At 40.0% G+C, this 18,060-nt stretch overlaps 1 protein-coding gene across 1 annotated transcript in view; it reads right to left on the reverse strand.

The window, feature by feature from the left end:
* Positions 1-8,580: 8,580 nt before the first annotated feature.
* Positions 8,581-18,060, reverse strand: part of ARHGEF9 (Cdc42 guanine nucleotide exchange factor 9) — a 231,909-nt gene continuing 222,429 nt past the window's right edge. Inside the window, exon 9 of the mRNA XM_078640104.1 lies at positions 8,581-16,688. Within this exon, the coding sequence (XP_078496230.1) occupies positions 16,504-16,688 (185 nt within the window). The 3' untranslated portion in view covers positions 8,581-16,503. The remainder of the gene's footprint in view (positions 16,689-18,060) is intronic.

Raw genomic sequence — 18,060 nt, forward strand, 5'->3', positions numbered from 1 at the left:
GGGGCCTCCGTCAAGCGGTTCAGGGTGGCACCGCATCACATTGTTCACAAATGCAGTCACGTCCTCAAACAGCCCCCACTTTACTTTGAGAATAGTGAAGCTGAAGCAAGTGCAAATAGGCTTCAGACAGTGTTACAAGCACTCCTCAAAACTTTGAACCATCAGAGTGCATGAGTTTCATGCTCGATCGATTGAGCTAGCCGGATCGGGCAACAAAAAGTATAAAATAGTTATGTAAATAGTTGTTTAATAAAATGTTTTACCCTGTTACTTTGCTGGTGTGTTGTATATATTTGTAATATTTGCATAGAGTTTATCGTTATTTTGGGCGGGGTGGGTGGCGGAGCCGAGCTGTATTGCAGCCATCATGGTGTGGAGTTCAGTTCATCTCACTAGTTTCGTGTTTGTCATGAGGGGTTCTTCCTAATGTTTCTATTTTAGCGAGGTCAAAAAGAGATCCCATTAGTGGCCTACTGATTTTGCTCGATTCCTTTTGTTTTTTTACACGATTTTCCGCTATCTGCAAAGACTAAACAGAGTATTGCGACTCTGTGCTTGTTTGTAAATAGAGAATGAACCAAAGAGAACCAATTCTAAAACAGTAAATGCTTGGATAACAATCAATCAAATGGAGAGAGAAGCAGGCACGACGGATTACAACGGGGGCAAAGGCCTGCGTTAACTACCCTTCACTATCTGCAAAGAGAGAGTACTCCTAATAGAAATGAGGGGGAGGGGGGGGGGCAGCATTCAAAGCAGATCAGTGTGCATAAACACGAAAATGTTTTTACTTACCACGTACTTGACATTCGACAGCTTATGATATTTGCTATTAAAAAACCATTGAAATTCACTGAAAAAACCATAGGTTAGAGACCATATATAGTTAGGAATTAGCATTTAAAAAACCTTGAAAATTCACTGAAAAAAACATAGGTTCTAGACCATATATAGTTAGGGATTAGCATTTAAAAAACCTTATTTTACTCACACAAAACCATTGAAATTCCATATATAGTTAGTTGCACTAACTATATATCGCGCACCCGCAATCCACTGCTGATGATGTCACATATTACATCATTCATGACATGGTCAGTGACATCACTGATGACATCACTGATGACATCTCAAATGACATCACTGATGACATCACTGATGACATCTCAAATGACATCACTGATAACATCTCAAATGACATCACTGATGACATCTCAAATGACATCACTGATGACATCACTGATGACATCTCATTTGACATCAATGACCACATCACTGATGATATCATTCATGTGACAATACAATGCATCTCCTCACACTTTAATATAACCTCTGTTACACCCAGTGTTAAATACAGAGTATAATTTTTGAAACCATTGACACACCAATACTAGTTACTACATACGCACTCAGTGATTCCTATGTTTACACACACATTCACTCATTTACCCATACAATCATTCATACATACAATCACTCATCTTTACAACCCTATCATATGCACTCATACACCTATACAGACTCTCACACTCTGTCACTCATCCATGGAGTTACTCACACACCTAGTCAGTCCTGTAAATAATCAATCACACTTCCATTTTCTAATCTATACAGTTAAACATAGAGCACCTTACATTTTGAAACATATACTAACACATACTTACTCTCTTATACAAACATTGATACAAGTACACATTGATCTGCACAGAGTCACACACCTCCCAGCCAGCCACACACACACTCAGTCTCCCATACAAATACTTGGGCAATCAATCAATAACCCATATAGTTACTCATATAGCTACTGACCAACACATGCAGCAGTTTACAGAACAACAGACATAATGATGCACAAATTAAGACAGTTTAGTCACTAACCCATGCACTCAGTGAGACACATTTAATCACTCACTCATACAGTCAGTCACGCACCTACTAAATCCTTCATCCAGACACTTCTACATCTACTCATTCTTCAATATGTAAAACATATTTAAACTTTACAGAAACACACAGTCACTGGATGATGTCATCAGTGATGTCATTTGAGATGTCATCAGTGATGTCATCAGTGATGTCACTGACCATGTCATGAATGATGTAATATGTGACATCATCAGCAGTGGATTGCGGGTGCGCGATATATAGTTAGTGCAACTAACTATATATGGAATTTCAATGGTTTTGTGTGAGTAAAATAAGGTTTTTTAAATGCTAATCCCTAACTATATATGGTCTATAACCTATGGTTTTTTCAGTGAATATATATATATATATATATATATATATATACATATATACATTAAAGAAACTTTATAGTTAGGTGAAAATGTCAGTTAAAACCACTTATTATGTGCGAGCTTTGGCCTTGTGCAGCAGGTGTTGGCTTCAAGTTTCAACTTTACCTTCCAAATGGCCAACCATAAACTAGACTGTTTTTCCGTTTGTTATTAACCCCTTCCATGCTGCCGTCGGCCATTGGCCAACGGCGGCACTACCTCCCCAGTGCTGCCATCGGCCAATGGCCGACACGGCCCGCCCGTTTTGCGGAAGTGCCGCACTTCCGCAAAATCGCGGCCGCCGTAAACGGGTTGAAAACTGCAATTTTCGGGAGAAATCTGTTGTTGACTACAAAATGATGCCTGTGTAAGCACATTTTCTTTTTGTTTTTACCACCATTTTCCATGCTTCTGAGCGCATTACACCTCTCTTAAGTGCATCACCTTTGCTACGGAATTTATTTTCAGGACTGATATCGGACCAAAATCACTATTTTCAAGATAGGTGAAAAACATTTAGATCCCCTTTGTCAGCCAATCACAATCGTCAAAAAAGTAAAATGTGATCCCCAGAAATCGGGATTATAAACAGCCATGACAGGCAGTCTCTTCTGTCCAATGTCTTCAGTGCATCAATGTCTCATACATAAAAAGCAAAGTCAGACACATATAATTTATAAAGCACAATCTTGGTCTAATGTATTGTGTCCAGGATTGCCTTTCCATGTATATGCTTTTTTCTCTTCACATGCTAACATTTAGTCATAAAATGGTTCTAGATTAGCCTCCAAAAAAAAAAAAATTCCAGACATAGAAAAAAACTTACCACATAACATCTTTAAAAAATCATTATACAGAGGTCGAATGGATCTCTGTTCCAGCAACATTCTTACATCTCTGGTGTCCTCGCCAGATGGCATGTGAACATCAAATACAATTGTTAGAGGCTGGGAATAATCTAGGTGAAGCCTATTGGCATGTTTTGCAAATATCAGTCCTTGGGAAAGATCGTGGGAACAAGGGCATTAAATACTATATAATGACTCAAATACAGACTTAACATAAATTATAAATATTTATGTAGCTGCATGCCATGAAACATCACTGAGCAGGAAACCGGTTGCAGAAAAATACATTAGCACCCCCCACTGTTGCGTTTGACTGTTGTGTGCTGATGTAACACTATGGACCTTCCTCTAGCGTATGGTCATATCCCATTGCTGACTTCTTAACTATAGAGTTAGGTAACAACATCTGTTTTAGGGGGAACGTATGATTTACATATACTTTTATGCTATACACATGGATCAAGCGGAAGTCCATTTGGATTAATCAGATATTCACAGACTCCTTCACCAGCTCAATCAGAAGGCTCCCTGGCGTCGCTACGTGGCTAATCTGGGAAGCAAATTGTGATGGTCCAACATTGCATAACATTATCCCTGAGTGGAGGTCCTCTATGCGTAACTCTGCAAAGTGCACAAAAAAACTCTGCCGCACTACGCGGAGACCCGCAAGCAGCGGACTTTCTTTAGATGAATGCAGTTCGCGGTAATTGTCAGTGCCAGGTGCTTGTCCGCACTGTGCAATCATCGCAAAAGGCATCATGAACAGCACAAGTGGGCACTGCTTCTTTTCTGCCACTCAAGCAGATTTTAACTTGAGCAGCAGCTTTCTCAACGCGAGTGGGCTGTTTCTCGATGCGAGCATACGCGACCACTCGCAATGAGAAATCTGACAGCCTGCATTGGAAAATCTCACAGGAAGGTTGATTTTCCACGCTCGCACTCGACAACTTGATGTTGACGATCGCGAGCGTTGCGGAGCGGACTTTTTCAGAACTTCGCGAGATCCGCATAACGTGGAGTGTGGAAAACTCTGCTAACTCCGCGAGCAGAGTGGAGTTCAACGCCCAGACTTACATAAAATATTGATGGCAAGCTTAATCCCATGTACAAGGGTAATAAATACAATGAAAGTATTCCCTGAGCCTGTATTTGGGTGTTCTCAAGACAACGTCCATTAAAAAGATTGTAAAGCAGGGGTGTCTATTTAGCTTAACTAGGAATTGTAATAATAGCTCAAAATCTTGGGTGGCATTCACTCGTTCATGAAGACATCTTCTATTAACTTGAATAGATTGTAAAGCAGGGGTATCCATAAAAGCTTCCATATGCACTGCAATTATAGCTCTGAATCTTAGATGACATTCATCCCTTGTTAGACAATGGCAGTTCTTGGCTCTCAACCTGCTAGGCCTGTTGACCTTGAGTTCACACTTGGGCATACACAGGACGATGCTGAGCTGGTTGTCATCATTCCTGTCTAATCACAAGTAACTGGCCAGGCTAAGGAGTTTCATTTGTTAGATGTGTGGCTCCCAGGAATGAGTACTTACTCCAAGAAGAAAACAGACTATATGTCTTCACATTGCCTTAAATTCGACCTGATAAAACAGAATGTAACCCGATTTATTCTCAGGACTCGAAACTCAAGTCAGATCGCTGGCAGAACTGTATAATGTTCTGGTTGAACTTGATTTTCACCGTGATCTAGATTCCAGATCTGCCCTATAAAGACAGACATTTGTTATTTGCAGGACCACTGAAATTATGATTGTGCAGCAGTGGTGATTTTCACATAATTATAGATTTGCGGATTTTGCCACATAATCCATCATCTGAGGCATAATCTAAAATGTTAGCAAAAAACATTGTTTCTAGCTCATGCGGTTCAAAAGTTACTAAAAATGTGACAACGTGTTTTGCTATGCAGTGGAAGGACCTTTGCAAAGCTGGACTGATCACCTTTCTGTAGCTTATTGATATATTTGAGTGTTAAATTGGTACTAATGTAATGCTACCAAGGCTCAATAAGTGTTACCAAGTTTAAAAATGAAGAAATCATTAAGTAATACTATGACAAAATGTGCCGCATAATTTGCCTTTTCTGGCCACAAAATGTACTCAACCATGCCGCATAATTTAGCTTTCTCCTGCCGCATAATTCCAGTGACCCTGGTTATATGCCAATGAACTCAATCCATTTCTTCCACCCAGTGAATTCTGCCATGTTGTTCAGGCTTTAGTCGCATCCAGAACTGACTATAGAACTACCATCCTGGTGCGTGCACCAATTTTTTCTTTTTGCCGCTTATTATGCCGAAATATGGGGAGACGCCGTTTTACTAACTTTTACAGAATGACTTTATATTTACAAAGTCCCTTGACGACTAAGTGATGTTTGGACCTTTTCTTCATTTTGATCTCACTATATAGGACACTTGTAAGCCTACTATCTTGAGGCACAAGATTTTATCAACTATACTGTTATTGTGGCCAATAGTGCCCCATGAGACCTAATATCACTACTTACACTTCTTACTGCCAATGACCAGCTGATTCTATAGGAGCCCTGACGAAGTTCCCTCTGGCAAAAATCGGGAATGAAATGCGTTGGCTGTGTGCCAGTTTAAAAAATAATATTTTAATAAAAAGAAGCAATTGTGGAACAGATCGCGATGTGCGTGCATTGACCTCACAACGTGTGCACCTTCCATTTTCTTCTTATGAATTTGGCTACTACTGACACCTCTGGACGGCGGGTGTGGGAAGTGACTGCACCATTCCGAATTTATTGTACATGTGGATTGGATGTGCTTGACCCTGGTTTGCCCTTTGCCCTTTCTTTGTCAACTTTTTCTTTTTCCGCTGAAACTGTACTTCACTGTAAAGAAAACTGTTGTTTCTGACACCAGAAAGCTTATAATATTTCCTTTGTTTTCAGTGAACTGGGCTGGCTCCCTCTTAAAGCCTGGATCAAATTTGAATCAGAGTGCATCATTTTGAAATCAATGCACCTTATGGGCCCTGGTTACCTTTCCACCACTCTCAAGTTATCAGGTACATGAAAAAAATCTCTGAACGTTTGCAAAATCTAACCATTGAAATAAAAGCGTTCGAACCCCAAAAACAAACATTTTTCAGACATCTCCTGCACTTAGTAAATCACTGTTAGCATATTGAAAATACAGTTTCAATAAAATATGTTCAATCAATATCTGAAAGGGACTTGAAGTCTCTTCTCGATGGCTTGCTCTTCTATTATTTTGGTTTGTCTCTCCACCTATCTCCTATGCCACCTCCCATCATTTCCTAACATGCTATTTTTATCCCTGGCTTCCTTTTCATATCCTCCATTCTTCTTCTTTATGCCAGCTTCTGTTGACTCCCAACCGATCTATATTTATTTCAATGTGGTTTCACTGTAGTTGCTCGTCAACGGAGGTTGTTCTAATGTACCGAACACCTATACGCTTCCAGTCGAGTACATTAATAAAAATGCAAAATAAACAAAGAAATGGCAGCCACCTTTGAATCCAAAGGGAGTCAGGGGTATGCCTATTGCAAGAATATATTGTATCGGAGCCTGGTGGCGGTGGAATATCCATATTAATGATAGTTCAATACCTTATAGAGCTGTGAGATCATGATTATTGTAGACTTTCCATCAAAACAGCCCTGTTTTTATATGTTAATGAATTTCTAAAGTGCGCTTATACCTATACTGGTGTCCTGGCACTGAGTATGTAAGCAGACCTAAAAAGAAATATTGAGAATAATACCAGGTATTTCAGAGCCTTTCAAAAACATTGTAAGCTAGACGTTTTCCATAGCATGACTTAAAAGAATTATTGTGAATACAACTCGGTTTTTGGCGATTTGTGAAAACATAAGCCAGATGTTTTCCGCAGCACTCCCGAAAGTGTGTTCCACATTTTGGCAGCAGGTACTGAAAAAGGCCTTCCTCTGAGGTGCACCCGCTTGAATCTGGGGACCGCCACTAAAGAAGCGTCCGAAGATCTTGTATAACAACCAGGGATTTAATAAGAGAATTTCTTTTTAAGAGAGACAGGCCCTGTACCATGAAATATTCTTTGAACAAGACACAAGGATTTAAATCTAATCCTTTTACTTGCTGGAACCAATGTACGGAATCTAGCACTGCTGATGCAGAGGTATGGCGTGGCGGGCCTATGGCTATCTTTGCAGCATAATTGAATCGTTATTGGTAACATCAGGATAACCAGAAGAGCCAACACATGTTTCGTCGTACCAAAGGACTTTTTCAATTAACATTAAACTATAAATTTATAAAACTAATATTATAAATGCCTGTGCTATGTACCAGTAATAAACGTTTGATGTGTTGACAAACATTGTCACCACTGATACTGACAGTTCACTCAATTTATTTCACTTTTTTTCTGGCATTCTGATGTTGTTTACTTTTGCCTTTTGGGTCACATTAGTATAACTTTTCAAATGTCAATAGATATCCATTCTCTTGAGCCTGCACTGTTCACTTCCCCTGGTATTAGTACCTTTTCTGTATTATATATATTGTGACTTTTATAAATATTAGTTATGTTTTAATTTCCTGCAGCCTTGAAAAAGTTATTTGGTTGGACGAAACGTGTTGGCTGTTCTGGTTATCCTAATGTTACCAAACAACAAGACTGTTTTGATAGAATGTTGACAATAAATAATGTTTTCATAACATTGTATGTTATTTAAGACTAATGGGGTGAGTTAATTAACCAACATTAATTGTGTGAAGGAATGTTTTTCATACTCTCAAGTAACACTTTTGGCGGGTAGGTTTTTTAATACTTAGAGTATTGCTATTTCTGAAAACATCAGAAGTAAAAACAAACATTCTTAGTGAGAACCTTTTGACTTTGTAATTTTAGCAAATACTTGACACTTCTTATGGATGAGCAACAACATATGTTCTCGGCAGTAGGACATCAACCAGGAAAACACTGTCTGCTATGGAAATAGTACGGCAGTCTCTACTCGTGTCTAATGACTGCCACTCTACTAGCAATTGTATCTTCTCTCTCTCCTGAAAGGTCCACCAAGAGATCCGAGTAGGACTTACATAGCTTCATTGTAATTTTATATGGAATCTCCTTTAACAACTTTCCTATGAGTCAGAACCCAATCAACAGAATGGGTCTTTAGTCATCATCTTGATAAGTGATACTGTTTCTGTATTCCTAGCCTATTTTTTTAATATAACTTAGGGTGCCAAGTGTTTTCAGTGTCATCTCATTGTTTTTAATAAAAAGCTTATACAGTAAAGTAAAGAATGGTAAAACCCTGAAAATTCAATACTAATATAAATGAGTCATGTTTCCAGTATGCCTTGTTGCCACAATTAATAATTTAGGTGAGGTTTTGTGTTATCATGCCATAAGTGTGTTGGTTGTTTAACCACAAAGAAAAGTCACAAACAATTGGCATGGGATACCCTTTTTATTGGACTAACTTGGAGCATTATTTTCACCAGGAAAGTTAGAACCATAAAAACGCAGTGCTGACATAAACCCAACTTGCATGTCCTTTGAAAAACACAGTGTTTGGGGCTCCCATCAATTCGAATGGAGAAAGATGCACTAAGTGCAAAGAAAGTGCACATGATTCCTTCCGCAAACATGACAACCCGGAAATGCTTTGCACCCCCGGATAGAGAACACTGGCTATTTTACTGTTGTAAAAGGATTTAAAAATACTTTAAAAACGCCTTTTCCATTTGCTATTTTATTTAACTCCATAAATATTTTTTTCGTAAGGCTCGGTGTTTTCTTACAACACTTTTTTTAAAACACTTTTTAATTTTACACACAACTTTGTAACACTTTTTTTGACTGTGTCCAACAACTGAATAGTACAAAAAAAAAAAAAGATTTGGCAAGTGTGGAGCAGCTGGGTAACCAGGGACATTTCTGCATACTTCTAGTAAACCCACTGAGAAATCAAGTATTTAGCTTCAGTCTACAAATCAATACCATCTCTTTTATTTCTTTTTTGACACAAGTCGCTGAGAGATTGCCTTTTCAGATTACCAAATGAGCCCGTCCTGTCCTTCTTCTCAATGAAAATAACCGTTGTGTTAGCATGCAGAACTTACAATAGCTACTAAATATTACATGTCTTTCCCTGAAAATGTAGCTGCAATAAAAAAGAGCATAAATATAACCAAAAATAGTAAATAAAAAAAAGCTTCCAAAGCACAACAGTGTACTATAATTAATTAGCATTGCGATGGGGTGTTGTGTGCACATCCATAACCTAAACAAACCATTTCAAATAGTTTCTTCTATGTATTACTGTATTTACAAATATATGATGCACCCAGCTTGTTGTTTTATTGGGAAGGTTTTGTGTACTTCTTCCATAGTCTTTTGCACCTGGTTTCAGAGCTCTTGAGTTTTCTAGGCCAAAGGAGAAGTGGTTCTAGAAGTTTTTGTGCAGTACAGTCTGTACTCTATGAGCCTTGGAAATTTGGTGAAAATGATACTGATTACTGAATGCGCGTATCTTGCGCTCTCTATGTTATTCTTGTTTCTTCATCATCATTTGGTGTGTCTCTACTGCCTTGAATGCGGAAGTTCAGTATGCTTCACTGATGCTCGCCGAATCCTCTTTTCTGTTGGACAAATCGATCATACCTCAGGAGTTGTCAAAAAGGTGCCTGGACCATACCCCTCTCACTTGTGTAGGTAGTAAACATGGGACACATTGTCACCGGCTCCTCCTTGTACTGTGAGATGGCTTGTTACCCTGTATTCCTAACCCCTTAAGTTGTCTTCGGGACACAGTTGTGGAGTTTAACCCAAGGTTCTCAAACAAATGCCTGCATCTGCTTTCCAACAACTTTGCATTGAAGTGTATAGGTCTTGGAGGTCCTGTACTTAATTTTGGTTCTGTGCATAAAGAAGTTTCAACTTTTGAGTCTATTGCAACAAAAAGAAGGGGTACGTTTGGGTGGACACCCCACGCTCATTCCTCATTGCCTGGATAGCTTCACACTGTTTGGAAGATTGGAAGTTTCCCTCACGCTCAGGAGTAAAGGACAGGAAAGGAGTGGCAGAAACAGTGGTTCTTACGGACCCGATGTGTATGTGAAGGGTCGGGGGACTATGATGGACACACTGTTGTTCAACCCTGCCTCCCTCTTGTGCCATCAGGAAGTTAAGGATAGTATATGAAGTGCAGTCTGTAACTTCGGAACAATGATCACAGATCTATCCCCACCCCAAGCTAAACAAACTCCATTTGTGTTAGATCTTTGCTATCTATTCAGCTTAAACCCGATTGTAAGCAAGTACTTACCATCCAACTTCAAGTAGGCATTGGGCGTCACGATTGTACAAGAAGCTACGCTCAACACATAACTATGTTTTTGTTTGGGGACTGTGCTTCTTGCTCGCCGGATCAAAAGATTCAACAACATATGTGTGACTGGTAAACTTGTCTGTTTGTCAGAAACTATAAATGATGACACATCTGTAAAAAGCAATAATTAAAGCTGCTAATGCTCCTGAAGGACTATTCTGCCTTGTACAAGATGGTGAATCCCCCCAACTACATTTTTTTCTTTATGGGGAAACAAAGCAATGTAGACTGTACAAGCAAGCATTACCCTAATTTTTCTTTTTGAGAATTTACTACAATGCTTTTGACCACCAGTGTCACTGCCCCTAGGCCTATGTAACTATTTCTGTATTTCCAATATGGAAACCCCTTACCGTGCACCCCTTAAATAGTCAATTCCTCCCTCTAATGCAGGAAGTACTCCCTAATCCTTTTAAAAATACCAGTAGCTGTTTTCATGGTAGGAAACTACCTGTAGGGGGCATGCGAATAACCACAAGCATATGAGTTTGTGCGTGATCATCGATCTTGGTCCAACCACCTTACCCAACCTTAAACCTAATAATGTAGCAATCTCACTACACTACCTAGCAAAACTTTGCATTTGGAATTACACTCTCTAAATATAAAAGCCAATTTAGGATGATTTTTTTAAATTAGGCTTGTGATTTTTAATTTTGATTCCACTTTTTTAAATCTAAGGTGGGTAAAATGCTTAGTGAATTGATCCTTCGGTTTTGCATCAAGCCAGAGGTGTGACGCAGTCCTTGTGGCACCCGGTGGTGGGCCAACCCTCCAGGGCCACTCAGCCCAAGGCCAACAAATAGCTGAGATATGAGAGGCACGGGCCCCTTGTCACATTTTAGAGATTTACCCAATCAGGACTGAGTTTACAGAAGAAGGATGAGGTCACAAAGATTCATGTTAGTCTAAGTGGGTTGTGCAGTGTGTAGATACAATTGTCACTGATCCTAATGTTGGTGCAGGGAACCTCTCAAGTCTCAATAAGAGTGGAGAGAGAGTTCGATCCTTTTGTTTGTGTAAGTAGTTTATAGTCCCTGATAAGTTGGTCTGCATTCCGAGCTGATTAAGACTCGCAAAACCCTGCATTAGACCAGAGATGGTGTGTCTTTTGCTTTCTCGCCCTAAGAATGCCAGGTATGTCCAGATGTGGGTCCAGGCTCACAGTGCCACTGGATTCAAGCTAGCCTGGTTGATGAAGAGTGATACCCTGGAACTGGTCCCAGGATGTTTGTTTCTGGATCAGGGAGGACCTGGCTTGGCAGTAGGGGCTGGACTGTTCTTATGAGGTGCAGGGTCAAGACTGATTTGCTTCTAAACCGAGGTGGCATGGTGAGCAAAAGACCAATGGATTTAACCCATATCTCTTGACTGAGGGTGAATGTTTGATTTTACTCTGCATTCCATCCATCAATTGTGTTTCTTCTGCATTAGACCAGCATAGCCTATGTGCTGCAGCTAAATCTGGCAAATGGCACTTTGTCTAGAAGAGTGCCATAATGACACTACATTATGTTCTTATGGGTTTAGTTGACAGTGTCGTTTTTCAAACTGGATCTTGGGTATGTGACGACATACACAGTGGTCCTCGCCACCTTCCTGAAGAGCTGTACCCATCTTTCATTTCCTCGCCTGGCTGCACTGCTAGTGAGGGCCTACCACCACAGTCCACTAGACAAAGGGTCAGTGCATGCCACAAGAGGCTAAGTTGACACAATGACTTTTGATAGCTGCCTATTAAAATAAAAGTTTGGTCATGAAGTATCATCTTAACTTGGCAAAGGCTGAGAGCTGCACTGCAACTTTCCATTGTCAAGTGATTTGTCGGTCCCTTTTCACACACTGTGGCTTCTTCCCCACCACATGCCTGGCCATGTTTATTTAGCACCTGTTCAGGAACTGCATCAAACCTTGGGGAGATGTTTTGTTACTGAAAAGTCACCACCACTTTCAAGGCAATCAATATTTTTAAATGGACATTACTTTTTGCTGATTAGAAGCAAATAACCTAATTATCGAATACAGAATCAAAAGCTGTTTTAGTCTTTTGCAACGTATGCGAAATTTCCCGGTTTGCCTTTTTCTTCCCTTGAACAAAGTTTTTGTTTCACATTTAGAGATTACACTCACTCTAATCAAATCCAGATAAGCTGAAGATGTATGCACATTTTTTTTTTTTTTGCAGGGCAACTGTTAGAGGAGCTTTTAGGTACACAATGACCTTGTGCAATAGCAGAACACTAACAGGTATATTTACCAGCCTTTGCGCATGTGCTCATGTGGTGCAACGCAATGTTGTGCTGTGCTTGTGGGCTTTTTCAATGTATAGTAAATAGACGCTACATTTTGCGAGCAGAAACCTTAAACAAATATACCCCAATTCTTTTCACAAAATATATCCACTACTTTACTCAGTTTTAGGGAAGCAGAGAGATCATATATATATTTGAATATATAACTATTTAGAGTTTATTTAAAAGACAACTAGTGTGCACGTATGTATGTGTATTTTACAAACTGTAAGACTGGAGGTTCAGATTTTTTAAATTTAATTCTACGTTTTTGAAAGTTTCAAATGAATAAAAGCCGCAGCCACAGACCCAGTCTGAAACATGTGCATGTCTTGAAAAGGAATTAAGAGCGGTGGTTAATATAATGCCATAAAAAAAGGAGTTTGTGTGTATTCCTGGCCAGGGGACTACTGCAGGCAGCTTCAAGAGGCTAGTGTTCTTCTAGGTGAAAACAGAACCAGAATTTATTTTTCTGCAGACTAGCTTATATCTACGTGACCTAAAAGTGGCTGGAGTATAAATATTCGATTTAGAGGGCACATGAGTTCCCTAACTTTGGATTATACATAATACCCTGTTGTTGGCAACTATGCAAGTTTGAGCTTCTGTTTTGGCCCTTCCCATTGTCAAAAGTTTGGGGTGGGAGCCAGTAACCTTTTGGCGAAATTATGTTTGTTGCACCATACCACTAAAGGCTAGAAGTGGCCCTTGCCTTGAGTTTGGCATCAATGGTCCTCTGTGCACTGCCCTTTGCAAGGCTAGCGCAATAAAGTGCATGGACGCTTGGAATGTTTGCATGACTATGTAGCTCCTAGACACCCCAGGGTAGTAGTGCGCTTTACAAATGTAATTTTCATTTGATTTATGTTGAGAACAAGAAATAGAGCGATGGCGATGATAGTGTCATCTTCCAGCACAGATGCATGATGGGAGTATCCCAGGACATGGTGGATCAGTCAAATAATACCATATCCTCATTAGAACATGAGGATATTTTTCCCTCCTAGAGTTCCCTCTAGTCTTCCTGTTTTCCCATGGCCTACTCAGTAGTAAACCAAAAACGTGCTGCATGCCATGCAGCCTTCAGAGTCACCACCTAGAGGCACCAATGCAACCTTTTAACAAAGATAAACTTTAAAAATAAGACTTTGCATTTTTAATGATCAACCATCCCACCCAGCGAGCCTTTACACCCTAGAGAGGTCTAACATGCAGAGTGGATATAATATGTGACGTCATATAGCAGTGTTTTAAAAAATGGTCTGGGGACCCCAATTCTGCATGAAAATTGACTTATGTTTAATACTTAGCAGGTGGGGAGAGGGTGTAATCTAGCTTTAAAATCGATGAGCCCATGTCAACAGGAGACCTTGTGAATAGGTCTATGTAAACTGCCTTTTAGGAGCTATCAAGAAAACTTATTCTAAAGAGAATGCAGGTACATTTCTTTGCACATCTAGCTGACGACCTCCAATGAGCCATAGATTGCTTCTTCCCAAACCCTGTGGGATTTAGAAATAACCTTGACAGGCAGGATGCTTTATGCCTGACTAGGTGCAGGTAAGGCTATGTTACCCCCTCACACCAGCATGTTTGATCTCATGGGTGTAAGACTTGGAACAACTCTACATCAAAGAGACAATGGGACGCGGACCACAGCACCCACCTTCCCAAATTTCAGGCTTAATTATAAATTTCCCTGTCGCTTTAAAACAAAATAATCCGATGTTTCAAAAGGCTTGTAGCATTAGATGTATGTCTAGGTATACACATCAGCACCAATCTGGTCCCCGTTAGCCGTAGCATTGGGAGATCCAACTTCTGTGATACTTGGCAAGCTTTAGGGAACATACAGAATTGCTGGATACAGAATTGCTGGATTTTGAGCAGCTTTTGAGAGACATTCAGGAAGATGCTCCAGGTACTTTACTTGTTCTCTCTGGTTTATGCCACCATTAAAGACCTTGGTGCCAGGCTTTTGTGCTCTTCTTCATCGGTACAGCGTGCCCGCTCTTTGTGATGTACAATATGACAATGACCTACACATCAGAAAAGCACTGTCATTGAGGGTGATTTTTAAACATTATGTGAGGGGTTGCCGCCGCTGCCGCCAAATACAAGGTGTTCACTCTTCATCCAGAAAGCAACATAACAGTAGGAAAAAATCAGTAGGATGACATTAAAATGTTGTGCGTAACGACAATAGAACAAATAGATTTTGCCTGGTGACCAGGAAAAAGGAACAAAGCTTCCATGCAGTAAGGCATGGAACTTGGGATGGTCTCCTAATGGTGATAGTGTTGTGACTTAGTTTAAAAAAAGTTTCACCAGGAAGAAAACATTTTCTTGACGACTTCCTCTGTGTTGAATCGGGTCTAAGACGCTTACATTTATCAACCTTACCACATTTTGGTAGTACTGTTGCCTTCATGCCCTGAGCAGGGTTTTGCTTGTTATTTGAGGTGACAGAGTTGATGTACAGGTGGTGTAGCCATTTACCTCTGGGAATGAATTTCACTGTGTTAGGAAAACAGGCTCTCCAATGTTAGTTTCTTCTCTTAGGGCACAATCAGCTGTACCTCCTTGAATTGGAGAACTAAACCTATCATTGCTCCCTATCAGCTAATTCCTCCATGGCCCTAACAACAAGGAACAAGCAGGCAGGACTTTCAAGGGAAACAATAAAGACAGGCCTGGTCTAGATAGATATTGTGCAGGAGAGGGCAGTTTTGTATGGCATGGCAGTCTTTTCAACATCAGTAAATATTACATTTTGCTAGAAAAAAATAAAGAATTGGAATAAAACATTGTTTAAAAATAACTTAGAGTGCTTGTTGCAGAAAGGAGAATTCTCTTTAAGGTCTCCTAAAAATCCATATTGGGAGGTCTGGCGAATCTCAATTTACTCCAGGATGTCGTGTGATGAAGAAAAAGTTGGTCTTCTAGAATATGCCACCAATCGTTCGAACAGAAGTAGAAACAACCTGTCACAGAATAAAGATTTGACACCCCCTGTTTTCCCAAGAACATCTAAAAAACAGTAAAAGCAAGAGAAGTACAGTACTTAGCAGTATCACAGTGCACTACAGAGCACACTCGGACTGACACGATTGAAAACAGAGAAATGCGGATTCGCCTGTCCCAAGGCCTTGAATGTCCAAGAGGTTTTCTTGCTTGTTTGTCCCCATGGAAGGAGTATCAGAAACCTAAGCCCATCTCTCACTCCCATGTATCTTCTCGCTTCCCCTTTTGGAGAAGGCAAAATTCAAACCTCCAAAATAACTCTCAAATGATGTGGCGTGTGTGTAGAAGTTCAGTAGAGCACCAAAAACTCAAAACTCAAGTAAAAGGGAATCCAGGGGAAGAGTCAAAATGAGCTGAATGAAGTTGGTATCCAGGAAACTAAATAAAAAAGACAAACCAAAGAGCACTCTAACAGGGCAGCAGATGTTTTTGAAGTCCTTTAAGCTTCTGAGTTCCCGGGTTGACTTATCACTTTTCCAACAGGAAAAACAAAAAAATAAACAGCGACGACGAAAATAGTTTTTGTTTGTTTGGTTTTTTTTTTTGGTCCTTCCGTATTTTAGTTGCAACAGTGCTTCTCCGAAAAAAAGGTCCATCTATAAATATAATTTTCTTTTTTATTTTTAAATTCTCCTCTCAATATATATATATCTATATATCTATATATTATTTTTTGAATGGCGTTAACCTGCTGAAGTTTTGCCAGAACGGGGACTGGCTTCGTTTGGGTTCGTTGAACTCGAAGACCTGGGCTTGGGTGAATCCATCCGTTACCATGTATTGTCCATGTATTGTCCCTGGTTCCTGGGGTGGTGGGTAGGCAGGAGGTACGGTCTTCGGGTAGGTGACACCTGAGAGGAAAAAAGGATCAATTAGTCTCAGCTGAGTAAAGTGACAAATCAGGCAATTTCACACTGTGTCTTTGGCTTTATCAAGTATCAAGTGTAATGAAATGAAAATAGAAGTTCTAGAGCGTGGCTATCACCCGGGGGTATCTAGGCACTAAGACAACCGAGAATGAAACAGCATACAATAGAGCCAAAAAGATAGTACGCTGGAAAATCAATGTGAATGGCTCCATGAGCAGTGCAAGAGGGCACTGCTTCTTTATGCCACTCTAGTAGATTTTCTGCTAGAGCAGCAACTTCATCTACACGAACGGAAGGTTTCTCAACACAAGCGGTACCGGCCATCCGGGACTGCCCGCATTGAGAAATCTCGCCGGGAGGTGGTCTGGAGTAAGATTTTCCTTGCTCGCCAACTTAATGTTGGCAAACGTGAGCGAGGAAAAAACCGTTTCCGAACTCTGCACGCTATGCGGAACGTAGAGTGGGAAAAACTCCGTGAGCGGAATGGAATTTAATGCCCAGGCCTAAAGAAAAAAAGTGAAATAAATAAATAGAAGAAAAAATAAAACACCTGTGCTATTGGAAAAAGAAATAAGCAAAGACAGTAAACTACAATGCCAAAGTCAAAATAGATGCTACAAGAATCTAGTAATGCAGACATAATTTTCATATTTTCAGTTAAGACTCTGCCTCTCCTGTCATCTATGCTTTACAGTGGATAAATGCTACCCAGCCATAGTTTATCAATAAACACAAGACTACTCCTTTGTCTGCTTTCTCCTCCAATACACCGGCAATATTTTCAATCAATTAATTGTGAATAAGAAAAACTAGGATACAATGCAGTTTTGCCCGTCACAATTATGAATGGAGCATTTAACTACCTCACTGTTACTTATTTATTATTTATTTATTTCTTTCAAGGGTTTTATATAGCGCTGCTGGACCCTGGAGTATCAGAGCGCTTTACAACAGAGTTAGACACAATAGGATAAAATAGCAATATATGCGGAATTAGCAACGGGATACAGTTTGCAAAAAGTATATGATAAGGTGGGGGAGTAAGAGACAGGTACAAATTAAAAATAGGCGAAACAGTTAACAGGGGAGAAGATGTTGAATTCAGACAAGGTGGGGGGAGGGTATAAGAGTAGAGAGAGTGGACATGTTAGGTACCCCAATATATGCTGTGGAGAAGTAGTTTGAGTTCTTTTTTGAAAAGAGAGTAAGAGGGGTTGCAGCGAAGGTTTTGGGGGAGTGAGTTCCAAATGGTACGAGCATTACCAGAGAATGCACGGGATTGAGTTTTTTGACAATTAAGTCTAGGTGGGATCAGGAGGAGGGAGTCGGTGCTTCTCAGGGACCTGGTGCAGCC

The sequence above is a fragment of the Lissotriton helveticus genome, chromosome 4_2 (genome assembly GCF_964261635.1).
Source record: "Lissotriton helveticus chromosome 4_2, aLisHel1.1, whole genome shotgun sequence".
NCBI lineage: Eukaryota > Metazoa > Chordata > Amphibia > Caudata > Salamandridae > Lissotriton > Lissotriton helveticus.